The 12,590-nt window shown below is 44.9% G+C and overlaps 1 protein-coding gene across 1 annotated transcript in view; it reads right to left on the minus strand.

Annotated features, from left to right (window-relative positions):
• The window catches only part of CSMD2 (CUB and Sushi multiple domains 2), a 286,785-nt gene that overhangs the window by 118,626 nt on the left and 155,569 nt on the right, over positions 1 to 12,590 (minus strand). The window contains exon 13 of the mRNA XM_082777291.1: positions 9,148 to 9,330. Coding sequence (XP_082633417.1) covers positions 9,148 to 9,330 — 183 coding nt within the window. The remainder of the gene's footprint in view (positions 1 to 9,147; positions 9,331 to 12,590) is intronic.

Raw genomic sequence — 12,590 nt, forward strand, 5'->3', positions numbered from 1 at the left:
AGCCCAAACCCCCCAAAGTCTGCGCTGCAGGGAGCTACAACTTTGATTTTCCATGAAATAAAATAAAAGCGTAGGAAACAGCCAAGTCCTGGGCTGCAGGATGCACAGCTGCAGCAGGACACCAGCGTATGAGTACCCCATGGGGGGCACTCAGCTTTGCCTCCCCGAGGGTCACCATCCTGCTGGCAGGTCAGGGGCACACCCACCCCGGGAAGTGTGGACAACTGCTTCACCAGGTTCACTGTCATGTCTGCAGTATGAAGATTTTACGGATTTATTTTTTTAAGCAAGAGAGGTTTTTCTTCAGTTTGAGAGTTGCTTTTTTTTTTTTTTGTCTGGGGCTGCTCTGGACAGAGCTGGCGCTGTGATCCCACTCCAAGCTCCCCGCTTTACCAGAAGCGCTTTGCTGGACGCTCAGATCGAAGCAGCAGCTGTTTAACAACACGTCAAGGACAGTGAAATGTGCTATCAGAACAAAGATGATAGTACCCTGGAAAGGTGGAAGACAGCTGAGCATTACCTGTCTCGTGCTGTTTTGCGCATCTAAGACAGTCGGGAGCAAAGTGCCCCCAAGGAGCGAGCAGTCATCTCAACCAGCAGACAGACAGAGGGCAGCCCTGCTGCCTGCAGCCTGTCCGTCAGGACCAAGGAATTAGGAATAGCTGTGACTCTGAGGCCTTGAGCTAAGAGAGTTAAATTAATATTTATTACGGTTATTCTTATACCTTACGAGAGGACGTTTCATTATGTGCATAGCAGAGGTTCAAATTTGTACTGACCTTAATCAATTATTACTGATGAAGTAATGCAAAAGCAATTAGAAAAATGCCTTTATTAAATACAGCAGAATAAATCACAGCAAAACCTAGTAGAAACAGCAGACTACCTAAGAAAGCCAATGAGACCCACGTCATTAACGGATGAGTGAAAGATGTTTATTCAAGTCATCACAAACATTATCAATATTCTGCCTTCCTTTAGGGTAGGAAGATAGGGGAGGAACAGCTCCTTGTTTCTTGTCTTAGAAAGCCAAGTGGTGAGAGGATGCTGCCCCACGCTCCCTGTGTGCAATGCTCGTGTCTGAGCCGAACACGGAGGCTATCCAACAATTATTCTCCAGCACAGCTGCTTGTTTCTGTGCTTTCAGCCTGGAACACTTTCTGCATTTGACTGGTCAGTGCAAGCACAGCTTGCTTCTCTTCGCCTTCCAAAGATCCTGCCTCCTCAGATCATCTCGCTTCTGCTGCGAGGCACGCCCGATGGCCCCAGACACCTCATCCCTGCTCATCCTGCGCATGAGAATCCAGGGCTGATCCTGGGGGGAGTGCACACCTGTGGCGGGTGGAAACAGGAAAGGCACCAGATTCAGGAGCTGAAAACAAAGCAGGAAATCACTGTATTAAGTTCAGTCTCCATGGAAACAACAAAAAATCCCGACTTCTCTCTCAGCTTTTGGATATCATTCCCACAGTCTCTGACCACTTGGGATGGAGCTTGAAGATGGTAACATACTTTCTGCCTGATTTTCCATTTTTAAGTAAATTCCTCCTCTAGGCATAGCTTGGTGATGGACTGGAAAAACAGGACCTCAGCAGGAGCCTGGTTAATAACTGACGCCTCACTCTGGGAACCATATGTCCCAAATAGCTAACAGAGCTGGAAGCTCAGGGCACTGGTTCCAGCTGCGAAGCAAAGTGCTTTACATTTTGTATTTTCCTCTTTCTGTATCTGCTCTTTCAGTAAACATATCTGCATCACAATGCGTTTTCCTTCTTAAACCCTGAGGCACCAGCAGGGCAAGTGGGAGGTGAGAGAATAGAGTCTGGAGCAAACATTAACCGGGAGAACATTTTTGCATTACAGAGCCACAAACTCTTCAGCTCACTCTGATGGAGTAGCTGTCACTGCCAGCATGAGGCTGACTGGGGGCGGGAGAGCAGGTATCTTAAAGAAAAAAGGAAAGAAAATGGGTGGGGTTTCAGAAAATTTGAGGAAAATATCATCCGTGAACTTAACACAGGTTGAATAGAAGCCTCTGTGAATGTGGAAGCGAGTTACAATACCAAAGCAGGTTTCATTCCTGCCCACTCAAAACAGGAGCAGTGACTGGGTTACCAGGAATAACGTAAGCTTCTTAAACTTACTGGAGGATGCTGATCCCACTACAGCAGTGTTAGGCTGCTTGTCTGCCAGGGTTTCTGCAGCCATCTGTTATTCAGGAGGTGCTCCAAGGCTTCTGCATGATGACGAGATCCTTCTTGTATGCCCCTGATTATTTTAGAGGAACTCTTCCCCTCACTGCAGTTCAGACCTACAAGCTCTCTTGGGAATCAATGATGGTGTCCACAAGAAGATGAAGCTGAATTGGCACTTTTTGGCAAAACCCTCAAAGCAGTCTAGCACTAGGAGTGTTGGTAGCGGTCCTGTTACGCACCTTTTTCTTCTTGCTCCTTCACAGTTTAGCAGAGCATCCTTCCTCTGCTGCAGCACTAGAAGCTGCCAGACAACTGTTGCTACACATTTGTCTTCTGCAGGCTGGAAGCTGCTTGTGCAACAGGCCAGGACTCGAGTCCCTCTCTCCAAAAGTCCCACTTCTCTGCACATCTGGTGCTGAAGGCTGACTGCTGTAAAACAAGGGCGAGGCTCCCACAAGCACGCGACTGCCAGAGGGGTGACAGCAGCTGCCATGAGGTGCAGCAGAGGGTGTGCAGGCAGATTCAGCCACACGTGAAGCACTGGCTGTGGAAGCAGTGGAAAGAGCCTCAAAGATAAACTTGTGCACATCACCTCCGCCTGCAAATCAGAAATGTCCCGCTGCAGCTTGATCAAACACTGATATTAACATAAAACAAGTCAGGAAACTTCTCTGCAGACTAAATTAAAGACAGTAACATAACCCACACCCCATCCCTGTTTTCTGGGCATAGAAAAAAAGGAAGGAGATAGGAATGGCCTCCTTGCCTGATAAAATCAGCAAGCAGCACTTCATATTCAGCCTCACATGAACAGAGTCAACCCATTGTGCTGAGCAAAAGCAGCCAGGAATACGGACAGATGCCTTGGCACAGGACAGTTCATTACACCAGCATGAAACCCTATCAGGGTAACAATTCAACTGATTCAAGCAGTAAAATAACAAGCACGGAGACAGCCCAGGAACGTGCATCCTCCTGATCGGTGCTGAGAGCACAGCCAGGGGCACTGCTGGTGCCTGCATGCTCAGTGCTGGGGACTGATGCTTTTGCCATGTCCCTGACACTGACATGCACCACGTGCAGGCTCTCTGCAGCCAGAGCATCCCTGCTGCAGCTATGAGAGCTGCCCGTGTCTGCTGGAACACCCCTGTCCCAACGCAGCAACCTCACCTCGTACCTTCTGCTCAGAGCGCTGCATCTTTCTCACTGAAGTAGGCTGACTGCACAGGTACCTGGGTGGAACTCAGTGACCAAGTGAGGAGAAAGCAGGCTCCAGGCTGACCCAGGTGGACCTCAGCTTTCCTTCGGTATAGACCCAAGGGAAACAGAGCAACTGAACTGAACAGTGTCGTGCCAGAAGACGTGCAGCTTATCTGGCACAACTTGCAAGGCAGAGAAGCAGCAGCCCCCAGGTTAAAGTCACAGAAAAGGAAAAAGAAGAAAATTCTCATATAGGCTACACCAAAACCAAGTCTGGGGAGCGTGGGGGGCAATCAGTGTGTAATTAAGTGCATTCCTGCCCAGCACAGCACTTAAACATGTATGTCTCCTCAAGCAAACATTTACGTCTCAGTGCTCTGATAAACTGGAGCTGCGGTGAAGAACCAGGACTTCAAGGGGAAATGCCCTGCTTAGTTTTGAGACCGGAATGGTCTTACATGGCTGCAAACGTGAAACAAGGTTCTTAACAAAAGCTACAAATCCCACATGTATACAGAGATCATGGTAATCCTGCCTTCATTTAATTTGCTTCACCTACTGCTGGATAAAGAAAGGGTCTCAGTGGCTCAGGGGAACAGGCTGGAGATAAGGAGTATTTCACCACTGATTTGCTGCTTTGAACTTAACTTGGGTCAGCAGTGATCAGAAGGTGTTAACAGGTCCTGAAGGACACATCTCTTGCACAAACACACAAGCCATCTCAGCCTTGGAAGTGGCCTCAGCAGACAACGAGCCCTTTCTTGGGCAGGCTTCCAGCTGTGTAAGCCCAGAACATGACCAGGTGCTTTGCTGAAGCGAGGGTGAACGTGTTTTGGTAGGGTAAGGTTACCTACCCATACCCTTTTCCAGTTTGTTTGGCAGAGATGATTAGAGCATCCCTCTGCCATTATTCCAGGAACTTTCTATCAGGGTCCTTCATAAAAAGCATCAACTGAAAACAACCAACCAAAAAAAAACAACCAACAACAAAAACCACAAAACAGCTTGGAATTATAAATTAATACAGTTCCTGTATTTCTTCAAATTCCACTGGAAACATCTGCATCTACAAGAACATAAGGAAATGGAACAGGAATAATGACCAACTAACAATTTAATTTAGAGCTAAATGAAAAAAACTTGTCAAGTGATACAGAATTACATGGTTCTGATTAGCACATTGCTGGGAAAACATCTACTGTATTTGCACTGCTGGCTACAAATCCTGAGTGTTTGTACCAGACAGGGTGCACAAAGGCTAGCTACTCAGCTCAAAACTAAGATCTCTGCTCTTTGCAAAGAGGAGCTAAGATTTTTCAGCAGGTATAGCATGAAAATATGGGATTCAACAAAAGAAGTAATTACGAGTAGTGAGGAGATAGATTTTACATTGCTGTTAAACAAAATCAGATGTTTAGAAAGACTGGAAAAATGCAGAAAATCCCAGTGCCTCTGCAGATGACTGTGTTAGTGCATCTGTGCACAAGCACAGGGGATCCTGAGCTCTGTCAAACTCTTAGCAGAGGGAAATCAGAGACAACTCTCAACAATGAAGGATTGTGTTGGTGCTCAGAGCGGACAGGATGAATGTATGGCTCTCAACAAGGCTCTGCACACCTCCAGCACCAGCAGGCACGCTGATTGCAGTGTCACTGCAAGCCACAGCAACTGTGAGCAGCTTGGTGAGGAGAAAAGGGCTGTGGCTGAGGTTTCCAAGTGAACAAGAAAGGAAAGAAGCATAACAGCTGCTCCAAAGCCAGAGGAGGAAACACACAAATTAATGTAATTTCAATTGGAAGTGCTTTGGGATGTGCCTTCTGCCTCTGTACAAAGGAACATCATGCAAGACTACTGCTCTAAGCAGGGCTATAATACAAATAAAGTTAATGATCATATAAACCCCTCCATAAACTAGTGCAGATCCTAAAGCAAGACCAGAGTGACACTAAAACCCCTGTAATGACTGTCAGAACAACAGACCAAGTCTCTGGAATATTCCAAAATACCCTGAAACAGCACAGCTCAGATCATGGCCCCTCTATTTGAACATACACACAAGCGCGTGCCCTTACTTATTGCCAGCCTTTGTGGAGTTCCAGTCAATCAATGCCAAACAAATACCCCTCAGTTCAGCACAGAAACCTCCACCCCCAGGTTTGCACAATGCGCTGTAATCAGACTCTAGGTATTGTTTGATTTCTCTAAGTGTTATTTAACTCTAAAACACTTGACGGGTCCAGAAAACTTAAAATGTGACAAGTCTGGGATCAATCAATTAAACTTGTATCAGGATGTAAGTTGTTTGCAGAAATTACTCCGCGAGAGCAACTGAGAGAGGATAGTTAAGAGAAGGAATAAACCTTGCCTTTAGTCACCAAGATGGTTACAAAGGACACATATTCTATAGCAGTTTAGCAGTAAATGCCTATCATATGACGACAGCATTGTTTGGTGCAAGAAACCACTTGCCTAAAGGTGCAGGGCTGAAACCTTGGGAGCTGTAGGTTCGAGACCCATGGGAAGGGGGCTGCAGGGATGGGGAGGTGCTGGAGAGGGACAGCTGGGAGCCTCGTTCCTTGACTTACTGAACGGCTGCAGAAGCCCTCTGAGAGCACTGTCCTGCAGTGAGGATGTCAGCCCTTCCTTTCCTCAGCAAGGAAACAGATTTTGGTCATACAAAGTGTTTCGTTACAGGGCTATCCCCTGCTGTATTTCACATAAAATTCAGATAATGTGTTTTTCCCTGCTATATACGAGTATGTTTAAACAGTAATTCCAACCATATGCTTGGAAGTTATAGCACTACTGAAATGCCCTGCTCCCCGACTACGTCTGTCTGGACATTTATCATCACTTTCACTGCAATATCTGAACAACTCGCCAACTGCCTGTGACAGCTGTAATTATGGGCTGGTTCCCCATTTGTAAACTTAATAATCTCCTCAGCCACAGGTAACTGTAGACTTTAGTTGAATATTATACCTCTTACAAGTTCTCCCCATCAGAGCACAAACTTTATCTAAGTAGCACAATGGTTTTCCTTAGGTAGCATTTATCCACCTGACACCTCTCGAGCCCATTTTGCTGTCCTTTGAGACTTCAAGAAAACCGACTGTGGCTCTGAAAGAAAGCAATGACTTGGGTTATACTGGGTTATGAGAGCTGCCTTAGCCTCTGACAGATACCAAGATATCACAGTCCTGTAACTCTGAAAATGCAAATGTCAGGGAAGGATACTACAAACATGATTTGAGCACTACAAGGTGTGACAGAAAAGACAGAAAGAGGTCTTCAGTACGCACTCATCACGGCTACCCAGACAACTGCACAGCATGGAAGCAGACACCAAGTTCAGAGCATACACACAGATGGATGACTGTGCCACCATTACCCATCCAGTTACACTACCAGAGGCTCTCAGGCTCAGAGCAGTCGTTTCAAGTATCTCAGATCATCAGTGATAATCTAAACATACACAGCAAGGCCAAGGATACCTTGCTCAGCAAGGCTTTAGCTGTGAACATGCACCAAGAAGTCTTGCAAAGTTTCTCCAGTGACCTACGTGCTCGCCCTGAACAAGTGCTGGGATGCAATGACAACAAGGAGGATGAAGATGGTAGCTCTGTTATCATGAAGGCACAGTCACAAATTAAGAATCCATTGCAATAAGCAGATGCATGACTTAAATAGTTTGTGTTGCTTTGTCATCGAAGCCCCAGGAAATGAGTTCTCCACAATGAATTCTGTCTGCTCATAAATCATTTGCTTAAGACAGCAGGATGCACCATAGCACACTGTTTAATCTCCTTCTGCATTTGTCATGCATTTGCAGCCAGTATCAGAAGCACCAAATTGTTTGCATATTCCCACTAGCAGCACATAAATCAGGTTACCTTATTTTCCCGCCTGATACCCAATACATTTAATGGTCTCCCAGCATTTACAGAGAGTTGTCACTAATCCCACTACACATTTCACGCCAGGTTACACATTTTGTCACATCACCTCTTCTGATTCACGCACACTAATATGATGCTGTCTAGAATAAGCAAACCCGAAGGCAGGGGAGTGAAGGTGTAAGAAGGTTATGAAATACTTTTTCCACTACCTACCCGCTGACTTGCTGGTTCGTAAGTATCCAAAACCGGAGAATTTCAGAAAACAGCATACAATGGCATTATTTTAACTAAAAAATTCATGCCCATGTTATGCATTGCAAAGACTGCTGATTGTTGGAAGACTGGAGCTTGATTTGATGGCCCTGTTCACTATCTACCTACAAAAAAAAATAGAGTCTAACTTTGCTGGGAAGCCTCTGCTCTACTACTGTGAAAAAATCACCTGATAAGAGCCGCAAACAACAGGTTTAGCCTCCCTGCAAACTGTCAGCAAGAACCTCAACCCAACCATCGGCTGTTTTTATGAATTCATCTTCTGGGAAATGAGAAAAAGCTTCTGAAGCTAAGCACAGAAATGGTCTAATGCTTCCCACTTCAAAGATAACCAGGGAAACTACATTTTCCTCATTAGCATCTTTAGCTGATTTGCTTATAGAGAAAACTAAGTAGGTAGAAAGTCATTGCATCTAGAAAAGGCAAAACTCAGAGATAATTGCTTCTTTTCTCCACATATACATACACAAACGCTCAGAGCTTAAATTTCAGTTCGAAAAGAAAGGCACTTACTTGAAAATGGATTTTCTTCTCCCATAAAATGCCAGTATAGGGACACTAAAGCCCCTGCTTCCCCTGCAGCTCCTGGAGAGCCCAGATTCAACTCTAAAGCCACAGGGTTTGACCCACCCATTGCACCCCCTGTCAGCTGCATCTTTGGCGCGGATCAAGTTCTGCCATGCTATAAATTAGTATTTTATACTGAAGTATCTAACAGCAGTGTATGCATTTATCTGTATAGTGAATACACGGTTCTAAAAATTACCACTTGTTAACTCTCTCTTCTTTTTCCTCATACTTGTCCACTGTCACTCAACTGTTGTTTTTTGTAGGTTTAGTCTCACTCCACTAGAGCACAGTATTTGTTCAAAGACACAGAATTTAGCACAGCTAACTAAGTATAGATGGAACAAAAAGAAGAGTTTGTTTGTCACCAGTTGCAGAAAATATAGACACTTTTGTGAATTTTAGTAACGCTCAAATACAACACTTCCTGAATGAAGGTTCGATCAATACAATAACACAGACTGCCCACTACATCTTCAAAGGGCAGTGAGACCATTAAAACCCAACGGGAACTGAGCACATAACTCCCCATTTTTATCCATTTAGAAAATCCCCATTTTAGAAAATTTTATCTTCAGTCACCACTGAGAGCAGAATATCCTATTCCTGCTGAGAACTCATACAACAAATTAAAAATTGAGGCCCAGCAGCGGGGAGCCTGAATACTGTCAGGTAATGAAAGAAAATGAAACAGCTGAAAACAGAATCAAATTGAATAGATTTAAATTTTGTTGTTGATGCCCCATCTTGGATACAAAAAATCCCACTTGCTCTGCAGAATTAACATGAACCCAAAAGCCAGGAGGGCTCATGGGCAGAGCAGAGAGCACGTGGTGCCAGCATGGGGCCACATCTGGATTTGGATGCTGTCCCCCTCGCACCTCCCCTCCTGCTGAGAACCAAACCAAATGCTCCCCATGGCTTCAGCTGTCTGAGCACAGCACACAGCCATGCTACGTGACCACCTCAGCACACAGGGAAAATATTTTAGAGCCATCTCCTCACTGACTTACAAACACAGACTGGTTTCTGAGCAGACCACTGGCTACTCTTTTGGCAGGTAATTGTTTTCTGTCCCTTCAACTCAAAGGCAGGCTGGCACTCAAACTTCAAACTGTCCCCGTGGCGGAACGTGGATCCTTCTCTTCTGCCATAGGCCGGGATCCCAGGATCACCACAGCTCCCTTGGTCGATCTCTGAAAGAAAATAAAACAAATATTGCTGGGGGCAGGCTCTGACACGGAGCTGGTGTGGTGCTGCTGACCCGCAGCTCTGGCAGAGCCATCGCAGCCCCAGGAGAGCGCCTGTGCCCCCTCAGCACGTGGGGCAGCAGCAATGCCAGGCGAATCCGGACCTGACATAACACGAATTTCAGTGCTGTGACTGTGGAAGGCCTTCCCTCCTAACAGCCTCTGCCAGCTGCTCCCTCATCCTTGAGGTAATCATAGCCTAATGAAAAACAGGGACAGCCAAGGAGATCCTATGCTGCATTTGCTTCAGGGATGTGGTTGAAAACAGACACACCATCGTGTCATTTAGCATTGAGCAAACCTTGGACTCCCTCAGCCATGAGGATACAGGCACAGTGTGTTTGCTTGATTGCTGTGTTTGCTCTCTCCCTCCCTTACTACCCCGTTTTCATTTCCACGTGTGGTCCTGAAGGCGACAGCTGACACCTTCTTGCGTGAAAACACGCAGTTAATCTCTTGCTGTGCATGTATTTTGACTTCAAGTAAATCGCGGACACAATTTTCTGTTATCTGCTGCTCCACACAATTTCATTTCAAAAGGGTCCCCTGCACTGTATCACTACTAGCTACAAAACTTCATTCCTTTACAGCCTTCTTAGTGCTCCCACAGTATTCATCTGCTTCACATTCATCTCGTCTTCCAGTCTTCTCTAGTTTTTTATCCCCATCATCTGTGATCAGCTTTGCTGTCTTTTCTCCCCGATTTCAATTTCTTACACCAAATTGGAAACTTCTTTTGTGACATTTTCTTTACAGAAGAAAATCGCATAATCCGAGATTTGCATTACTCCATCTAATATTCCAATTTGGTTTGAATAACAAGCACCACCTCATTATTATGCTGACTTCAGGCAACTTAGATACAGGTGTATTATGAATAGAAGTCACAAAAAGGCACCTAGCTTCTGCTACTGCTCTGTGCATCTTGAACTAAAAAGTCACTGCCAGGTAACGAAGCATTCCCAAAATAATTTAACATAAATTAATATTAATAGAAAAGTTTTCATGAAACATGTTTCTTTTTTTGCCTGTCAGTGAAAACAGTTTGCCAGGATTTATGCCTCTTCCTGCAGGCTTTGAAAATCCATATGTTGAAGATTTGTTCTTGTGTATGAGGGACAAAAACAAAACAGTTCATATCGCAAAGTAGAACTGAACTTACATTGCTCTACAAAAAAAGAGGCGATGTAAATCACAGAAAGAAAACTGAGCTTCGAAACTCAAGAAACAGTAACAAGATCAAAGGGTGGAATGCATATTTTAAACACGCATCATTGTGACCTGACAGAGACACAGGGAGCTGATAACTTATCCTGCTAGAAGCCAACAGCCCTTAAAAATTAATTTTTGTCATGTCATTCTTTCTCACACCTTGAAACACAATATTAGCAAGTCTTACTCGTGGCAAGCTGTCCTGCAGGGTGCCTTTCGTCCAGTTGCTGCCTGTTCTGAAGCCTGTGACACTGTGGGCTCCGAGATGCTGGGAAGGGGGCATATATATATATGCTATATATCTAGGAATACATATATGCTATATATACATATGCTATATATCTGGGAAAAACCTTTAAAGTTACGTGTCCTGACACCACTCTGGTTGCTGCTATTTGGTCAGAGTCTGATGGACACTAACAACCACCACTCCAAACATCTCTTAAAACAATGCTCTAAGTGTTAAGGGCCGGGGTAAGCAATCAGCTTCAAGCCTTTGTACCCTGCATTGTGGGAGCAGAAGGGCCAGTATTTCTTGGGCTAATGGGACAAATGCCCCTCCACGTGCAGAGATTTCCCACTGAGAAGCAACAAAGCCCTTTAAAAAAAAACCATGCAACATCCCTGCCTGCTTACACCTGGCTCCAGAGAGGGAGAGCCCTGTCCTCCTAACACCCCAAAGGGCAGTTTGGCCATTAGGGTCCCTCCAGGGCTAAGATTTCACTGCAGGTGAAGGTGTTTAAGCCAAACACCTTCGCTGTGCACCTATCTGCAGCTCTGGAAGAACAGCAGCCATGGGTACCCCACCAACAGACGTGCCAAGCAGCTCCAGCTACCACAGAAGGCAGCACGAGCTACAAGTGTTCAGCATATTCTTTGCCTTTGTAAAATCAGGACATGCTTGGGCTACCAGGCACTCAGAAAAAATGCAGCCAAGCAAAGCAAATAAATAACTCTTTCGACCCTCTGCTGAAAAAGAATAAAGGTAACACAGATGCTCTTGAGGTACTGATTGAATGCTCTCCTCCCTCCTTGGGCTCCCCCCACTTTCGAGCTTGTGCAGTCCTTTTCTGTCACACCGCGTGAACCCAAGTGGAACATCTCTAGAGTGTGAAATCACAGGCTTAAGAATGGGAGAGAAATGAAGAATTAGAGCTCATGTTTTCCACTATGCATGTGATCTAATTGTTAGCAGTATTCAAACAAAGCTAACACGTCTTATTACTTTAGAGAGGTCATAAAATGGAATTTTTGTCCTGAGAAAATCCTCTGGTTCCTACACGTCTGTTGATACATATTAAAATTCATGAGATATTTAGCAGAACAGAAATTCCAAAAATGAGTGATTCAGAAATATCAAAACATGTTACCTCAACAAGATTGAAACATTTCACCTGAAGAATGTTTAAGTAAAATCTCTTCCACATTAGAATAATAATAGTCAAAACTAAACAAGAACATCAAAATCAAGTGTTTTGACATTATTTAAATGAAACAAGTTGAAATGAATCTTTCAAAACTTCTCCATCAAATATTATATCACGCAGGTAAGTTTTTGACAAAACAGTATTTTCTAAAGAAAAACGTTTTGCCAGAAATTTGTCACCAGCTGTTTGTGCTGTTTGTATCCCTGTGGTGGGTGGGGGAATCGGATCCCTGTGCTCAGCGCCAAGGAGGCAGCCCCTACTTCCAGAGCACCGAGGAAGAGCGAGTCCCTCGGATTGCGTGGGCACAGACCTGCTTTGGGGAGAGCAAACGCTCACCGTCTCTGCTCCTTTACAGAGCTGCACAGAAACACTGCTGGCACCCAAAATTTAGGCTGCTGTTTTCCTGGGGCTACACGCGATTTCTGTTCCTTCCTGACTCAGCTCGGCAGGAAACTGAGGATTTCAGAGCTGCAAGCAAACACCGAACGAGCAAAATTCATTCCACTCTCCGGAAAATATATCCACAACATGTGGGATTTGTGAGCACTTAGAAGCCATACCTGAAGA

The sequence above is a fragment of the Aythya marila genome (assembly GCF_965140915.1).
Source record: "Aythya marila genome assembly, chromosome: 22".
NCBI classification, from domain to species: Eukaryota; Metazoa; Chordata; class Aves; order Anseriformes; family Anatidae; genus Aythya; species Aythya marila.